At 50.4% G+C, this 18,729-nt stretch overlaps 1 protein-coding gene across 13 annotated transcripts in view; it reads left to right on the top strand.

Moving 5' to 3' along the window:
• HSF2BP (heat shock transcription factor 2 binding protein) overlaps nucleotides 1-18,729 on the top strand; it is a 103,708-nt gene that overhangs the window by 41,631 nt on the left and 43,348 nt on the right. For 12 of the 13 annotated variants that reach the window (XR_009351257.1, XR_009351258.1, XM_059164853.1 and 9 more), the window contains one exon: nucleotides 18,203-18,306. The exons of the other annotated variant lie outside the window; for it this stretch is intronic. Coding sequence is in view for 10 of the 12 variants with exons in the window: in XM_059164853.1 (XP_059020836.1) it covers nucleotides 18,203-18,306 (104 nt within the window). In the remaining 2 variants the exon portion in view is untranslated. The remainder of the gene's footprint in view (nucleotides 1-18,202; nucleotides 18,307-18,729) is intronic. 13 annotated transcript variants of the gene reach the window in all.

Here is an 18,729-nt window from a genome sequence, read left to right as displayed (position 1 = left end):
GAGGGTGAACTCACTGGTGGTCGCTGCTCTGGGAATTCTGCACTTCCCGGTCCGCCCGCTTGCTCCGGTTTGCCTGTCTGGGGTTTCACGAGCCGCTCCGTGCTTTCTGTTCAGAATTCTTCGCTGCGCTCCGTGGGAGCAGAGGGCGGGCTGTGGCTTCCGCCTCATCTGGAAGCAGATTCTGGAGTCTGTTCTGGTATTTTCTACCAACAGATACATGTCCGTGAGCAGTCCGCTACAGCACGGCGCGTGACTCCTGCAGGTCTGCGGATGTGCTCACACGTGCGTCTGTGGCTCTGGGTAATTCCTTTCAAGTGTCCTGCGCGGGAAAACGTGGGAGGTTGGCTTGTCTGATCCCCGACTGCTGGGCACTGGGTTATTTGCAGGCTTTCCCACCCACGCGGAGCGGTGTAGGGAGCGTCTGTGGCGAACTCCTCCTTGCCCGCCCGTGCGAGCGCCGCTCCAGGAGCCGGACGCAGAGAGTGGCACGGGGCAGGGAAGGAGCGCACGCTCCCGGGTGAGGCGGCTGCCGCGTGGCCACCCCAGCCTGCACCTTTCCCGACGGTGGCGTTCCGGGCCCCCCGGCCCTCCTCAGTGCTTCGTTCTCGGTTCCTCTCTTGGGAAGAGTGTTCTCTAGATCCTCCTGCCTGTCTCTGGGTGGATGTTTCCAGCGAGGGGCAGGTCTGCAACAGTTTTGTTCCTGTGAATTACCTGTTCGCGTCTGTTGCCTCTTTTCCGTAGGGTTGTATCTCTCCTGACGGGCTGTGGTTTCCTACGTGTTCTGGATACTGCACGTTGTCTCCTGCTCTGTGGTCTGTGCGAGCTCAGGGCTTAGGGGCCAGTTCGCCCGCTGCTCCGCTTCCGAGGCTAGGCTTTGTGTGGGGCTGCGGCTCTCCTAGTCCCTGCGGTTCCAGCGCGCGGAGCCCGTGCTCGCTCCCTCGGCAGCCCTTGTCCTGCAGTGGGATGCGCAGACTCGCATTCGGAGACGTTTGCTTGCTTGCTTGCCTGGCTGTTTTCCATCTGCCGGGGAGCAGAGCGCACCTGTGGACTGTTTGCCTCAAACCCTACTTGGGACCTCGGCATTCGCCATCCCGAAGTGGCTCTCCTGCCATCATGGTCTCTGTCCGCCTTCGGGTTTGCAGGCCACTCGGCCGTGTTTTTCTTCACTGCGCACGCCCGACCTGGGTCCTCTGGAACCAGGACGTTTCTTGCACTGCAAGTCAACTTCTCTTTTTGGCCTCTCGCTCTCCGGACTGTAACTTGGCTCTTCCCTTTTCATCTCTGTGAGCAAAGGTTGCTCATTTTCAGCAGTTTGGGTGCCTCAGACCCAGAGATAGGGAATTTTAAAAAAAGACTTAAATCTTTAGAACAGTTTTAGTTTCACAACAAAATTTAGAGGAAGATACAGAGATTTTCCATATTCCCTCTGGTCCCCACACATAGTCTTCTCCATCAACATCGCTCACCAGAATTTTTTTTGCCAACAGTGAGCCTCCACTGACACGTCATAATCTCATCATCGCCCAAGACTGTAGTTTACCTGCATGAACTCTTCGTGTGTACGCTTGGTGTGCTTGGACCGCTGTGTTACGACATACGTTCATCAGGGCAATAACATACAGTGTTTCCGCTGCCTAGAAATCTGTTGTGTTCTCCTGGTTCCTCTTTCCTCCCCCACCACCCCTGGCAACCACTGATCCACCACCGGCCCCACTGCTGTGACTTCACCAGTGAGCCCTGTCGCCGGGATCCCACAGGATGCAGCCTTCTCAGACCAGCTCCTGTCCCTCAGTGACATGCTGTCACGGCCCGTCCGAGTCTTCCTGTGGCTTTGAGTTTTAAGAGTTCTTTGTGTATTTTGGATGACTTTCCTCTATCAGATGCGTCTTCTGCAAATATTTTCTCTCTGTCCGTGGCTTGTCTTCTTACTTTCCTGGCATGGTCTTTCACGGAACACAAGTTTTTAATTTTGAAACTTATCAGTGACTTCGTTCACGGAGCTTGGTATTGTGTCTATAAAACAGGTGTCACTGTATGGGGCGCAGATGTTCTCTGACATTATTCCCTGGTAGCTTTACAGTTCTGCATTTTACGTTGGGGTCTGCGACGCATGTTGACGTAGTTCTGTGGCACACGTAAGATTGGCATCTGGGTTCATTTTCGTATGCGCGGACGTCCGGTTGTTCCAGTGCCACTTGTTGAAGAGACCATCTTTGCTTCCTTGTGTTGCCTTTGTTTGTTGGTCTGGCGTCTGCTGGCTGTGTTTGTGCAGGTCTGTTACTGAGCTCTGTTCTGTTCCATTCACCTCTTTGTTTTTTCTGTCACCAGTACCACGCTCTTTTGACCCCCGTAGCTTCATGGTGAGGCCTGAAGCCAGGTAGGGTTGGTCCTCCAATCCGTTCTTCTGTGCCATGTCGGCTCTTCCCGCCCTCTGCCTCTGCACAGAACCTTACAATAGGTTTGCTAAGCCCCGGAGTAACCTGCTGGGATTTCGACTGGGACTCATGCATCTGCCGACCAAGTTGGGGAGAGCAGACGTCTTGACAATGTGGAGTCTTCCTGTCCATGAAAGTGGAATCATCTACCCGTTTTTTCTTTTTCTTTTCTTTTCTTACTTCCCTTCCCTTCCCTTTTTCTTCCTTCCAGATTTATTTATTTATTTGAGTGAGAAAGAGAGGAGGAACAGAGGGAGAGGGAGAGAAAAACTCCAGCAGACTCCTCACTGAGCCCAGGGCCTGACGTGGGGTTGGATCTCATGACCCTGAGATCATGATCGGAGCTAATACCAGGGTTGAACGTTTAACCAGCTGTGCCACTCCGAGGGCCCAGTCTGTCTGTCTGTCTGTCTGTCTCCCTTCCCTCCCATCTGCCTTTCTTTCTGTCTTCCATTTATTTAGTTATTTGCTTCATCAGAGTTTTCTAGTTTTCTTCATACAGGTCTTATACATATCTTGTTAGATATATACCTGAGTACTTCATTTTTGGGAGGTGCTAAGGTGAGTGGTATTGCATTTTTAATTTCAATTCTACAGGTACATTGTTGGTATATGGGAAACCACTTGGCTTTTGTATGGTTATCTGGTATCCTGAAACCTTACTATAATCTTACTGGTTCTAGGAGGGTTTTTTGGTTGATTCTTTTAGATTGTCTGCATAGACAATTATGTCATCTGTGGACAAAGACAGTTTGATTTCTTTCTTCCCAACCTGTATACCTTTTTTTTTTTTTTTTTTTAAGATTTATTTATTAGAGAGAGAGAATGCACGTGTGTGTGTGTAAGAGCAGGGGAGGGGCAGAGGAAGAGGGAAAGAAGCAGACTCCATGCGGAGCCCCCCATGCAGGGTTCAATCTCATAACCCTGAGATCATGACCTGAGCCGAAACTAAGACTTGGAGGCTTAGTTGGCTGAGCCACCCAGGCGCCCCAATCTATTTTTTATCCTTTCCTGTCCTGTCCTTTCCTGTCTTCTCCTGTCCTCCATGGCAGGCTCTGTGCCATCGTGGAGGCCATCATAGGGCTCAGTCTCACAGCCCTAAGATTGTGACCTGAGATCATAACCTGAGCTGAAACAAAGTTTATCAGATTTGTCCAATTAACCATTCCTAGTTTACCGAGAGTTTTATCATGAATGGGTGTTGAATTTTATCAAGTGCTTTTTCTGCATCTATTGATATGATTTTGTGATTTCTCTTTTTAGCCTGTTGATATGACAGATTACATTAACTGATTTTCAAATATTGAACAAGCCTTTTATACCTAGGATAAATGCCATTTGGTCATGGTATACAATTCTAGATATGCTTTTTGGGATTCAATTCGTTAATAGTTTGTTGAGGATTTTCGCATCTGTGTTCATGAGAGGTATTGGCCTATAGTTTTCTTGTCTTCGTGTTTTTGGTATTTGGGTAATGCTGTTCTCAAAGAATGAGTTAGGAAATATTCTCTGCTTCTGTCCTCTGAGAGATTATAGAGAATTAGTATAATTTCTCCCTTAAATATTTGGTAGAATTCACCAGTGAACCCATCTGGGCCTGGTGTTTTCTGTTTTGGAAGATTATCAAATATTGACTCAGTTTCTTTAATAGATAGAGGCCTCTACAGATGATCTGTTCCTTCGTGTGTGAGTTTTCACAGATTTTGTCTTTCAAGGATCAGGTCCATTTCACCCAGGTTCACTGAGCTGTTCCTGATATTTGGTTATTATCCTTTCTGTGGGATCTGTAGTGCTGTCCCTTTTCTCATTTCTGATATTAGTAATATGTGTCCTCTGTCAGTTTCTTTTCAAAGAAACAGCTTTTGGTGTTCTTGATTTTTTTTTTTTCTACTTGTTTCTGTATTCAGTTTCATTGATTTCTGTTTTAATTCTTATTTCTTCTGCTTATTATGGATTTAATTTGTTTCTCTTTTTTGTGGTGTCCTGAGGTGGAAATCTAGAAGATTGATTTTATTTTATTTTATTTTTAAATTTAATTTATTTTTAAAAAGATTTTATTTATTTATTTGATAGGGTGAGATTACAAATAGGCAGAGAGGCAGGCAGAGAGAGAGGGGGAAGCAGGCTCCCCACTGGGCAGAGAGCCTGATGCAGGGCCTGATCCCAGGACCCTGGGATCATGTCCTGAGCTGAAGGTAGAGGCTTTAACCCACTGAGCCACCCAGGCACCCCGATGATTGATTTTAGATCTTTCTTTTTTCTAACGTAATCCAGTACTATAAATTTCCCTCTGAGTCCTGCTTTTGCTGCATCTCACAAATTTGGTAAGTTGTATTTTCATTTTCATTTAGTTCAAATATTTTAAAATTTCTCCTGCGACGTTTTCTTTGGTCCATGTGTCCTCTAGCAGTGTGTTGTTTAATCTCTGGGTTATTTAGGGATTTTCCATTTACCTTTCTGTTACTGATTTCTGGTTGAATTCCACTGTGATCTGAGTAATGGTAAAGTTTCTAATCATAATAGCGGGTTCATCTATTTCTGCTAGCAGTTCTATCACCCTTTGCCTCACGTAGTTTGACGCTCTGTTGTCAGGTGCATATGTGTTAAAGATTGTTATGTCTGCTAGAAGGACTGCCCCTCTTGTTATCACGTAAATCTGTTCTTTATCCCTGGTCACTAGTTGTGTTCCTAAGTTGCTGTGTCTGAAGTTAATAAAGCAACTCTCCTTTCTATTACCATTAACATGGCATGTCTTCCTTCATCCATTTATTTTTACTCTATCTTTATCTTTATATTTAAAGTGGGTTCTTATGGACTACCAACAGCTGAACTATGTCTTTGATCCGCTCCGACAGTCAGTCCTTCCATGGGGGCCTGTGGACCATTGACAGTCATGGTGATGACAGTTACCATTGGACTCACAATGACCACACTCGTGACTCTTCTCAATTTGCTGCCCCTTGTCTTTGTCCTGTTTCTGTCTTCCCGTCCTTTTCTGCTTCACATGGTTTTCATCGAGCATTTTATATGGTTCCATTTTCTCTGCTTTCGTAGCAAATCAGATGAACTACTTTTTCCCGGGTTTTCGTTGCTGCCCTACAGCTCACAGAGCCTTTACGAGGAATCCACTTCCATTTTCAGACAACGCTGTGTCCGCCCCCGGGTGGTAGGCGGGCCTTCTGGTCACGTGGTGGTCACGATCCCCGCCTCCCTGCCTCGGGTCCCGCTGCCTTGCGTTTCCTCACCTGCGGGCTGTGACCACTGATGGCCGTCACAGCTGTTACTTTGAGGGAACTGCTGATCGAGTAAGAAGAAGAAAAGCAAGTTTTTACTTTTCCTTCACTTATTCCTTCTTCAGACATCTTTCGGTTTTTAAGTAGATTTGAGTTCTGACTTATGCTCCTTTTCTCTAAAGAGCTTTTTTAACATTTCTTTCGAGGCCGGTCTACTGGCAACAAATTCCAGTTGTTGTCTAAGAAAGGCTTCATTTCTCAAAAGATTTTATTTATTTGTCAGAGAAAGAGAGAGTGAGCACAAGCAGGGGGAGAGGCAGAGGGAGAAGCAGGCTCCCCACTGAGCAGGGAGTCTGATGCGGGGCTCGATCCCAGGACCCTGGAATAATGACCTAAGCTGAAGGCAGGTGCTCAGCTGCCTGAGCCACGAAGGTGGCCTTCTTCTTTATTTTTTTAAAGGATAATTTCACTGGATGCGGAACTCTAAGTGATTTTGTTTTTGTTTTTCCCCTCTCCACGCTTTAAATATTTCGCTCTGCTCTCTGAGGAGAAGCCACTGTAACTCTTGTCTGTGGCCGTGTGCAGGTGAGCTGGTTTCCCTTTGGCTTTGGTCAGGGATCACTCGGTCTCAGATTTTCTGCAGTTTGGACACAGCGTGCGAAGCGTGATTGAGTTTTGCACTCACGCTGCTTGCGTTCTCTGAGCCCCTGGGGCTGCGGATCGGTGTTGGATGGTGGTTGAGGGAATTCTCAGCCACTCCTGCTTCAGGGATGTCTGGTGCTTTCCCTCTCGCTTCTCCCCTGCTGTCCCACCGCACAGAGGTCACACCTTCCGTGGCATACCACGGTCCTTGGGCGTTCTGTTCCAGTTTTTCATCTTTGGTCCCTCTGCCTCGCGGTTTTCGGGTTTCCATTGGTGTGTTCTCCAGCGCAGAGACGCTTTCTCACTGTGTCCGGTCCACTAGGGAGCCCATCCAAGGCTGTCTTCATCTCTGTACAGTGTTGCTGACGCTAGAGTTCCTTTCTGGTTCTTCCTGAGGATATATCCGTCTCCGTTTACATCTGCCCGTCTGGCCTTGCGCGCCGTCCGCTTTGCCCGTCAGCGCCTCCAGCACGTTGGTCAGGGCTGTTCTGAATCCCCGGTCTGACGGTTCCGACACGTCGGCCACGTCTGGTTCTGGTGCGCGCTCTAGCTGCACGTGTGTTCTTTAGCCTTTTGTCCTGTGATTTTTGTCTCGGTAGCCAGACACGAGGACCTGGGTGGAAGGAGCTGCCGTGAATCACCTTCGTACCGTGGTGCTGAGGTGCTGGGGGCGGCACGCATTCTGCAGGCCAGTGATGAGGGCTCAGGCCTCCGGTGAGCCTGTGCCTCTGGACTCTGACCTTCACGAGCGTTTCTCAGTTTTTTCTTCCTCCATCCCCCTTAAGTGGGAGAGGCTGGCTGAAGTGGGCTGGGGCTGGTTTTTTCCTTTCCCTCGGTCTGGCAGGCTCTGGTCAACCTGCCTTCCCCGAGGGCAGGCCCTGTTGGAAGAACGGAGCACCTGGCTGTTTCTCAGAGCGCTGCTTTCCCCTGCACCTGCTCTGGAGGCCTGCATCGGCTCCTGGAGGCACGTGTCACCCTGTCGTGGAGGCCTCTGTGACTGGGTCCCTCGGACGTGTTAATTCTCACACTTGTCCACACTGAGCCGCTGGAGGTTGACCGGGTCTGCTCAGCTGTCCTGCCTGTGCTTCCCCTGCCGTGGCTTCCGCTCACGGCCCTCTGCTCCAGTGAGCCGTGACCCCCCGTCCTCACCGGTCTCTCCCTCCTTGTCTTGGGGTGACCGTTTGTCCTATGCCCCCCCTGGTCCTTGGGATCTTAGAGGAGCTGTTGATTTTTCAGCCTGGTGAGTTTTTTGCTTATTAGGGTGGTGTGGTGGCCTCCAGCTCCTGAACACGCAGAACAGGAAGCTGCCAAGTCCCAGCTTTTTTCTTTTCTTTTTTAAGACTAGTTACTTATGAGCAAGAAAGAGCGAGTGTGTGCATGGCGGGGAGGTCCCCAGGGCTCCTGTCGGACCCCTCTCTGTGTCCTTGTCAGTTTCCACTCTGGTCTGCGTGGTGGCTCAGACTTCGCACTCTGTGACCTTGGCCATTTCGCTCTTCCTCCGTTCTCTGCAGATGGCCCCCAGCAGCGGCTTCCCTTCCTGCTCCCCGGGGAGAGGCGGGGGTGGGTGAGAGCTTACTCAGCGCAGCTGCCCCACTGGCACCCACCCACCGTCACTTTCTTCTTTCACGAGTCAGAGGACTCTGCGGCCTTCTGGGATTCTTGGGTGAGGGGTCCCTCTGGTTTTGAGTAGCTGCCCTGGGGGGTTTTCTCAGTTGTCCTCTCTGGCACCGGCATCTTCACATCCCCCTCTCCGCTGGCTCCTCTTCAGCCCCTTTCCTCTCAGTTGTGCTGTGACCGGCTTCATCAGGGCCCGTCAGGCAGCTCCGCTCAAGCTTCGGTGGCCTTGGGATGACCATGACATGACATGACATGACACATTTCCCAGGATGAATGGTGCCTCATGGTGCCCTGTTCGTTTTGCTTTCCTTTGAAGTCCCCGTGGGCCAGTGGCCTTGGAATAGACTTGATTGTACTGTGGGAGCTGGGGCAATCTCTTTGGGGGGACACACCCACAGGGTGACATTCTTGTGGCTTGGCCTCAGTGAGTTCTTTCAGTGTCCTATTCTTCGGGCTGTAGAATTTCCCACTCGCCCTGGTTTATCTGCTTGTTTTGGGGGAAGACTCTCCAAACCTAGAAACTTCCGCTATCTGGTGGCAGATGCATGCGCTGAGGCTGGGCCTCTTGAGGTGCTTTGTGCTGGGTGACAGGACTGTTGCCTGCACAGTTCATATCTCACAAGCCTTGGCCCCCAGGCCCCCGAGGGGGTCGCCTTCCTGCCACACCAGCCAGGGCTGCTGCACTGTGGGCCGTTCTCACATTCAGCATAGCCTCTCAGGTGCCTGGGTGAAGCCCGGGCCGGCCTAGACCAGGCTCCATCCGCTGAGGCTGGAGACTTCAGGGCCACCAGGTGGTGACGAGCCCTGTCCACCTCTTCTCCATGCATTCAGGGCGTGCCATGTCGGGAGCTCCCCTGTCACCACTGGCGTCTGTTCTTGTCACCCAGGCCTGCCAGCAGCACCGGGGCCTGCACCGTGACGGGGTCGCGGAGGGCCACGGTGTGTCCTGCCGGCGCTAAAGCTGGTGTGGACTCCGAGCCTCTCCTGTTGTGTGTCTGCCGCCGCCCCCGACTGTAGCGCGACACCGGCTTTGTCCTTGTCCTTGACACTCAAGAGCTGGACAAACGAGACCTGGATTTCGGGAATCAGGCTACCTTCCAGCCTTTCTCAGTACCCACTATTTCTTTTGTCTTTGATTTTCTCATTGTTTCATTTCCTGCCCTTCGTTACGATTCTACCAGCCTATCAAACAGCCCGTGAGAGGCCTTTTAGCGTCTTGTTCCAGCTGCTGCTGAGGGTCAGGCCTGTTGGAGACGTCATGAGATGCGTTTGCTGGAGGCCCAGGTTCGAGGTGGCTTTCCAGCGGGAGAGAGGAGCCCTCCGGCGGGGCGAGCCGTGGGGGGTGGTCAGGGAGGGCTTATCCACATTCCTGAGTGGTGAAAACCACTGGGTCTCAGCACACCACCACCCCCAGATTTGGGCCTGAGACACATGTTCTGTGAAGGGAATGTGTTTACTCTGTACCAGCCGTGGGGTATCCACAGGGCGTGGTTCGCTGTTCAGGGCCCGGGGAGTATATGGTGGGTATGGTCAGGGACGGCTGGAGAAGATAGCAGCTCTGCGAAGGTGTTTCTTGCCCAAGCACCTAGGGGTGGAGGATTCTAGAAATGCCCCTGGAGTTGGGGTGTACTTGGCTCTGCTTCTTGAAGAAGTTGTTGGTTGGTTTATGCCTCCACTTGACGGAGCCCCAGTGGTCATCGCAGGGTTCAGGGAGAAGTCCCGCGCGTGGAATTTCCCAGGCCCTCTGCTGCAGAAGCAGCTTGTGAGCGCTGCAGAAGACCAATTCATACTTTATAGCCAAACTAGCCTCGTTACATCTTTGAACAGATGTAGCTCTGAGTGGTTGTCGCTCTGTTTGCAGAGCTGAGCCCCGGTGAGCGGTGGTTCACCAGCCTAAGGACCCACGCGCTGATTTCCCCTGCAGGATCCCAGTTTCCAACGAGGGGAGAACTTGTCTGGGGTAGTCAGAACGCAGACTGTGTTTGATAAAGATGATTCTAGAAGCATTTCCACAAACTGTCTTTGTGGCAGTGCCTTAGAACTACCCTGAGGACACTAAGCTTGGAGGGGGACTCTGGAAGTGCCACCACAATGCATTCGGCGGGTGTGTTCCTTTCCCTCTTCCGTGCTCTGTGAACTTCTGCATGGCGCGGACTGTTCCAGCTCTGCTTTCCCAAGGCGGGAGACACCGGAGGTGCTCAGCAAAGGATGCTAAAGGAGCAAGTGAGATACAGTCATTGACTTTCCGGCGATGGTTATATCTGCTTTGTTGATAACAGTCATACAAAGTGTTAACCACGGTTTTGGTGGCTGGAGACCTTCACATAAGGATCCGATTAATACCAGTTGAAAAGAAATCTCCAAACATGATTGGGTTTTTCTCAATCCTTTCTAATCAATGCTTTATTATGTAGGAGGAAAGTTATCCTTAAGGACAGTTATAACGTATCTTGGTTGGTTAAGAGTTAAATATTCTAAGAGTTAAGAGTTATGTTAAGTTGGGCGCCTGGGTGGCTCAGTGGGTTAAGCCTCTGCCTTTGGCTTGGGTCATGATCTCAGGGTTCTGGGATTGAGCCCCGCATCGGTCTCTCTGCTCGGCGGGGAGCCTACTTTCTCCTCTTTTTCTCTGTGCCTGCCTCTCTGCGCCTGCCTCTCTGCATACTTGTGAACTCTCTGTTTCAAATAAATAAAAATGAAATCTTTAAAAAAAGAAGAGTTATATTAAGTTATATATACATATATATATATATGTTAAGTGTTATGTAAGAGTTAAGAGTTAAATATTTTGAAGAAGGAAGTACGTTTTGAGGACAAATCTTAGATTATGTTTGATTTCCTTAGAGTTGGCAGCATTTCCAGATATTAACAAAGGTCATCAGAGCTTCTGCAATGTTTCTCTCTATCATTTGGGATCTGGAGCTGCTACGTATTACTCTTTCTCAGGCAGTAGAGCTTTCAGCCACGAAATGTTTGACCTCTAGTGAAGTGGTCTAGTGCCAAGGTATAGATTGGTTGGTGGTGGTTTGAATATAACCTTGATTCTCCTGAAAGATGTTTTTTAGTGTTTCAAACTAGTTTGATCATTCTATGTACATTTTTTAAAAAACAAAAAAAGCTGTATCTGGCATTTTCATTAAGAAAAAGTCAAATAACCTAATATGCATATGGTGAAAGAGAGAATCCTGCGGTTTACAGAGGAAGCCCCGGTAGGCTTTGTGAGGATGGAAGAGGTTCTTGAGTTCAGTTGTAATGCAGATCACAATCAACACGCAATAACCTTTCTTTCTCTTTCACTGGGAAAGAATCAGTATCTGACAGTTAGGAGCTTTGGAGAGATATGAAGCCAGAGAACGCGGACACCTGTCTACTCTGCTGGTGGGAGGGAGGTGGAGGCAGGTGGACAGCACCTGTCGCGGTTAATCTGCTCACGCCAGGACAGGTAATCCCCTCTTACGTGTATATACTCCAGAAAAGGTGTTAGCTATAAACGCTGGGACGCTCGTGCAGAAACATCGTAGCATCTGCGTTTGAAACAGCACGTTTGGAAGCCTCTGTCAGCGGCAGAATAGGTGAATGGAGTGTGATCGATTCACCTGGGGATGCATCACTGAAAATACACTGTTACTGTGCAAGTCAGCGTGGACAGATGTCTCCCCATGGCGTGGAAGGTTGCGCACGGTGTACTGCCGCCCATAAGGGCAAGGCCGATGGAGTAGTTGGGCTCTGTGCGCTGTGAAAGCACCTAAAAGTGCGTGGCTGGCCGTGACGTGTGACCGACGCAGGGGTAGCTCCCACCTCCCTCAGGTGTCTGTGTTCTGACAGAGTTCACAAAGGGGATTTGATGATGGTGACGAGATTTTATCTCTTAACCGGGGATGGGGATATCGTATGGTTCTTTGTATCTTTTTGTGGGCCTTTGACGTTACATAGTAGATAACAATCGACCTGTAGACTCAAGGTCACACACACGGATTTTACTAGCTGGATGAGGGGAGCCACAGAATCTTTTTTTTTTTTTTTTTAATTTTACTTACTTATTTGACAGAGACACGGCAGGAAAGGGAACACCAGCAGGGGGAGGGAGAGGGAGAAGCAGGCTTCCTGCTGAGCAGGGAGCCCAGTGCAGGGCTTGATCCCAGGACCCTGGGACCATGATGTGAGCTGAAGGCAGCTACGTAACTGACTGAGCCACCCAGGTCCCCGGAGCCACATTACAAACCAAATAATCCTAAAACTCGTCTGGAACCACCACGACAGACCTCAAACAGCCAGAGTCACCTTGAAAAAGGAAAGTAAAGCTATTCCAGATTTCAAAGTTGCATCACAAAGCTGTTGTCACCAAGGCAGTATGGTGCTGCACAAAAACAGACACAGATCAGCGGAACAGAGTGGAGAGCCCAGATACGGACCCTCAGCTCTATGGTCAGTTAATCTTTGAAAGAGTAGGAAAAGTTTCTCATGGAAAAAAAACAGTCTCTTTAACAAATGGGAACACTGGACAGCAACATGCAAAAGAATGAAACTGGCCCTCTTTCTTACACCACACACAGACGTTCAGAGTGGATCATGACCCGTGCCAAAGGCAGACGCTTAGCCAGTTGAGTCCCCCAGATGCCCCAGCCCTTGTGCGCTGTCGGTGGGACTGCAAACTGGTACAGCTCCCATGGAGAACAGTGCTGGGGGTCGTCCAAAAGTTCGAGAGAGAACTAGCCTATGGTCCACTAGTTGCACCACTAGGAGTGTCCCCAGAGGCTACAGAAACCCTAATTCAAAGGGACGCGTACCCCCTGATGTTCACAGCAGCATTTTCTACAGTAGCCGGGCTAGGAAACAGCCCAAGTGCATCCACTGAGGACCGGATGAAGGAGATGTGGTGTGCGCACCGTGGGATGTTGTCAGCCCTCAAAAGAAGGACCTCTTGCATTTGCAATGACATTGATGAGGGAGCAAGAGGCTGGCTGAAGACAAAGCAAAAGCTGGCGCCTTGTACCCCCCCCATCCGCTCCCCCTCAGTCCTACGTGTAGCATCCCTCAGGCCACCCTGACTGCCATGAACTAGAAGCAGAGAGTTAACTTGCAGAGCTCACAATCCTGCTAGACAGGAGTCTCCCTTGGCTTACAAATGATTGATAGCAGAATTGTGACATCCCACCAAAAAGTCTCCCAACTATCTTAATGTTAATGGCTGGTCTAAAGACAACATTGATCCAGCCTCAAAGGCAAGGCCTCCGGTAGGCCTGGGACACCTGGTAGGCCCTCTTTAGCGTATGAAAACTCCGTTGAAACCTCCCTTCCCTCACCTTCCCCCAACCGCAGGGTACGTAACCTGCCACCCCTCACCAGCCCAGGCAGCAGCTCTTCCTGCCCACGGGTCCTGTCCCCATGCTTTAATAAACACCACCATTTTGCACCAACGATGTCTCAAGAATTCTTTCTTGGTCATCGGCTCTGGACCTCAGCCCACCGAACCTCACCTAGGTTCTAGAACTTCATCAACATGGCTGGAGCTACAGAGAATTAGACCAAGTGAATAAGTCAGAGAAAGACAAATACCACATGAGCCCACTCATGTGGACTGTAAGAAACAAAACAGATGAGCAGAGGAACAAAAAGGCAAACCGAGAAAGACTCAACTCGAGAGAACGCACTGATGGCCACCCCAGGGAGGTGGGTGGGGACTGGGGGATGTAGGGGGGTGGGGAGTCAGGGGGCACCTGCCCTGAGGAGCACTGGGTGATGTACGAAGTGTTGAGTCACTGTATTGTTCATCTGAAACGGATCCGACTCTGTATGTAACTACCTGGCATTTAAATAAAACTGAAGATTTAATGGGACAGGCACTTGCTTCTATAATGGGCGCATGGTAAATGCTCAATGAAATTTCAAAAAAAGGGGCGCCTGATGGGTCAGTTTGCTAAACATCTGACTCCCGATTTCAGTCAAGGTCATGATCTCAGGGTCTTGGGATCGAGCCCCACGTGGGCTCCCCAGCAGGGAGTCCGCTTGGGATGCTCTTTCCCTCTGCTCCTCCCTCCTGCGCAAGTGCTCCATCTCAAATACAGAAGTCTTTAAACAGGTTTGGCAGGCTTCCAGCTGCCAGTTTCTGTTCGTCATTTGGTCTGAGATGTCCGGTTGCTTCTCTCTCATTGTTCCTTAGCATCACAACTGGTGGTGGGAATTTGGCTACTTTAGATTCTAGCTTAGAGGAGCAGTTGGTGGTTTTTGTTTTTGGAGGGCAGACATCACAAGCCTTTTTGTTTATTTTCATTGCCGGCTGGTTTTGAAGTACCAGGTGTGTTCATTCTTCATTGTTTCCAAGTTGTAATTTCTTCCAAGATGAATATGATCATTGAGTCACTCACCTTTACTTCTAATGACTCAGCCTTGTGCAGCAGACTGCCAGGACAGCTTTCTGGCTTCTCACCAGGCCAGTCCACTGAGCCCCAGGCCGGCTACAGCTACGTGAAGACAGTGTCCTTTTCCACGAAGGAGAGTTTCTTGTATTGCTCTTGTAGCCTTTCGAGTTTGCGGGTGTCTTTCTGTCAGCCTGGCTTTCTGTCCTTCCATTGGCAATGTCGGCTGTGTCTGCACTCCCCAAGGCTGCAGAGGCGCAAGTTGTCTTTTGGAGCCTGTAAATCCGTTTATGACAAACCATCTGCTTAGCTTTGAGATAGGAAGCAGAATTTACTGTTTTTGTCACTGGAAGAAAGTCTGACCCTAGTCCTACGGTGGTTCGGGAAACAACACTTACTTCTAGTGACCCTGTGCCAGAAGAGGGCATTCAATGAGCAGTTTCTCTTGACTTTGCAATGGGAAACTCGATATATTATTTACAAAATATTTGTGGTTAGGATAGAAATCTTGGAACAGAAAGCACTTGCATAAGAACTAGGAAGTTCTCTGGGGTTGCTGTTTGCCAAGTCCTCTGCGACCTTGGAGCTGTCTCTGGGCTTCTGCGAGCTGTAGCCTGGCAATGACACGGGGTCTCGGGTGGTTCTGTGGTCGTTACAATGACCTTTATCCATCCTAGCTTCTTAAGGATGCCTAACTTTGACCAAATATAATCTTAAAGACATTTGTCAATTTTGTGGGTCTTTGCCGCGGTGAAGTTAAGTGGCAGTCAGTGGGGAATTTCAGTGTTTCCTGGAATTCGCCCCGTGTTCCAGTTATCCCTCAAGTGTTCATTTCACCTTTTACGTTTTAAAGAAGATTAGCTAACTTCATGTTCATTTGCTAAGGCAGGGGTTGCAACACTTTTCGGTCAAGGGCCGGATAGAAACTGTTTCAGGCTCTGGGGGCCATCGGTCTCTGTAGCAGTGACTCAGCCCTGGTCTTGCAGCGTGGAAGCCGTGGGCACAGCTCGTTGTGTTTTAAGGACTTCCGGCTCCCTGCGTGCGTGATCAGAAGTGAGAACTCCTCTCTTACGAATCCTGGATTGGAGGCCTCCGAAAGTTGTAGTTATGAATACGACCTTTGAACACTTTAATAACTGGAGAGCGAGATGACTAGTGAGTAGGTTTTGAAATGTGTAGAACTTGTCAGGAGAACTGGAAAGGAGCGGCAAGTTTGGCTCATTTTGTAGTCCGTGAGGAGGCTGAGGGCTGTAGTCCGAGACGCGGGCATCACTGCTCTGGCGGGCGATGGTCTAGTGTCGTCTTCTTGAACCTGGTAGCATTGCCTTGACTTTGAAAAAGCCATCGAAATACGGGGAGACGAAGACTGTCTCTGCGCTCTTGGCCGGGCTGAGGCCCGCAGTCACGGGGGTGGGTTCACGTTCCCTGTCTGAACTGAGCGCTCACCCTGTCCCAGGCCCCGGGTAAGCCGCGGCACACAGCCACCAGCTCTTTCGAGTTTGTGTGGCCTGCGCGGACGCACGCGCCACAGTCTGTTTCATCAGGCCCTTGTTAATGGCCTGAATCGCTGTTCTGGATTTTCTTCTGCCTCAGGCTCCACCGTGTCTCGACATGACACTGTTACTGATCCCATCTTGATTTAAAATTTCGATGTTTTGCTGTTTGTGGAGTTTGGGGAGTAGTTTTGATTTTTTAAAAACTTGCTTTACGATACATTTTAAAGATCCTGGTTACCGAATGTCCTGGCACCCTTACATTTGCCCCCAAAGCAGGCGCTTTACTCTCTGCGCCCCAGTGGGCCCTGCTGGTAGGTGACTCTGTCGTACGCTGGACGTGGCCCATCTGCGTTGGACGCCGGGCCTGGTATCTTTTCCTGGAGAGAACGAGCCTTCGGGTAGTTAGCTTTTCTGGGTTCTCAACTCTGGCTCGCCTGAGGTGATCAACAAGGTCCAAGCCCGTCCTTGGTTTTCCAGCTCGCGCTCTCCACGGGGCGTCTTCGTGGCTGCCGTGAGGAGCGTGGCCCCGAGGAGCGTGGCCCGGCTGGGCCACGGCGGCAGCCCCGCCCGTCTGGGCTCCCTCCTTCCCGCACCTGGGCTCCGCTCCCGCTCCGTCCGCTTCCGGTCCTTACCTGCTGCCGCCGCATCGCTTTCCCTGGTACACTTCACCCGTGTAAGCTCTTCTAGGTTCTCCTCTGGACGGGCATTTATGCGCTCGCTGGCTCCCCGACTGCGTTCTGAACTTCCTTTTACGCCATTTATACCCACTGAACGTAAACGTACCCATTTTCTGTTGCACGATGGATCATTCTAGTATCTGACAATTCTCTTTTTAAATTTTGGTTCTTGTTGGTTCTTGGTGCTGTTGCTTCTGGGTTTTGTCTTTCATGATTTTGTGATTTTTGTCATGAAGTCACATTAGTACTGTATTTGTGGGGATTCTTTGAAGATCAGGTTGACGGTCCTTTCCTTCAAGAGGTTGTTGTTTACTTTGGCCAGGGAGCTGGAGGCGCTCCTGTCCCCCTGGCTGTCCTTTTTTCTTCTCTCTCTCTCTCTCTCTCTCTCTCTTTTTTTTTTTTTTGAAAGAGGAGGTTGGGACGGACAGAGGGGGAGAGAAAGAATCTTTTTTAAAGATTTTATTTATTATTTAACAGAGAGAGACACAGCGAGAGAGGGAACACAAGCAGAGCAAGGGGGAGAGGGAGAAGTAGGCTTTCTGCCGAGCAGGGAGCCCGATTTGGGGCTCGATCCCAGGATCCCCCCTGGGATAATGACCTGAGCGGAAGGTAGACGCCCAACAACTGAGCCACCCAGGCGCCCCTGAGAGACAGAATCTTAAGTGGGCTCCATGCCTGAGATCCCGACCTGAGCCAAAACCAAGAGTCAGACCTTAACTGACTGAGCCCCCCAGGGGCACCTCCCAGCTCTCCTTTGTATTAAAATTACCCGGCTTGTGGATTTTCAGGCCACACAGAAAGTACGGATTCATACCAAGCTTGGAAGCTCTCTCTTCCCTGGCTTTGTGTGGGGCTCTGTGACTGGAGTCTCTGTCTCGGATTGGTACGAGGCTTTTCCTTCTGTCCGTCTGTGCAAAGCCAGTCTGTCGGCCTGAAGCTGTGTGCTTCTGGAACCAGCCCTCTTGCGCACACGCCTGCTTGGAGTTGCACTTTCCTGCAGTTCTCATCACGGATGTTTCCCCTTCGCTTCTTGTAAGCTCATTCGTTCTTTCAGGGGTTTACAGATCTCCATGTTGTCTTTAAAAAAAAAAATTGCTTCGCACTGTGAAATTTTGGGATCGTACTCTGCAGTAGTGTTAGAATCCTTGTCCGAGAGTTTTCCCGGTTTTATTAGACTCTGACTTGCCAGCTCTGTTCACAGGATAGCTTGTAGGATCCCGTTTAACTCAGACACTGTCCTTTCTCGAGAGCTAGCTGGGGCTGTGGTGCTCTTCGTGCCTGACGCCACAGATCAAACACACGCACCTGGCCGGCGCGAGCTGCCCAGATATCACAGACGGTGTTCCCTGAGTGCAAAGACAGGGTTAGCTTGCAAGCCGCTGACCGAATCATTGGTGTGCAGTATCTTTACGAACTGGGGGTCGCCCGTGTGTAAGTGCGGGAGCGGTGACAGAAGGGAGGGCTCGCCTGAGTCAGGCCTTGAGGTGTTCTGCGGGACCCGCTCTGCGGCTCTACCCCTTGATTGTGGACTCTGCCCAGGTGGGATTCTATGGGCCTGTGGCCGCAGCTTCCGTTCTCCTGTAGCGTCCCAGGGAGCCGTACTGCTTCACATAGGTCCTGCCTGCGGTGCCCGGCCCCCCGCCTGCAGAATGGGACATCGGAGCGGAGGAAAGTCCCTGTCGCACAGGAGTGTCGAGGGTGAGACCTCGGCGTGGGGCGGCAGCTCAACCTGTTTTCTTTCCGTTTCAGGTTACTGCTGATGTCCCTGTACAACGTGAGCATCAACCTGAAAGGCTTGAAGTACATCAGTGAGAGCCCAGGATTCATCCCGCTGCTCTGGTGGCTTTTGAGTGGTGAGGACAGGGGGTCCCCGTGAACCCTCTCATAGCGCCTGGGCCCCTCTTCCCCTCTGGCCGGAGGAAGGTGTCGGGTGTTAGAAACATTGGGACAAATTGTCCTGAGGTGTTAGCAGGGTTACCATTCTTCTCAAACTGTGGAGGCCGCAGTGGTGTGCTGGGTTATTTCTAGCTCTGCTGCTCAGAGGCTCTTTTGGGTTAGTTAGGAGTTTGCGACACAAAGAAGAATTACCTTTAAACATTTTATACTTATTTTCATTTTTTTAAAAGATTTTATTAGAGAGCGCACCAGTGCAGGGGAGGGATAGAGGGAGAAGCAGGCTCCCTGCGGAGCAGGAAGCCTGATGCAGGGCTCGATCCCAGGACCCTTCGATCATGACCTGAGCCAAAGGCAGACGCTTTACTAACTGAGCCACCCAG

This window comes from Mustela lutreola, chromosome 2 (genome assembly GCF_030435805.1).
Source record: "Mustela lutreola isolate mMusLut2 chromosome 2, mMusLut2.pri, whole genome shotgun sequence".
Taxonomy (NCBI): Eukaryota; Metazoa; Chordata; class Mammalia; order Carnivora; family Mustelidae; genus Mustela; species Mustela lutreola.
This window is presented reverse-complemented; position numbering and strand designations above follow the sequence as displayed.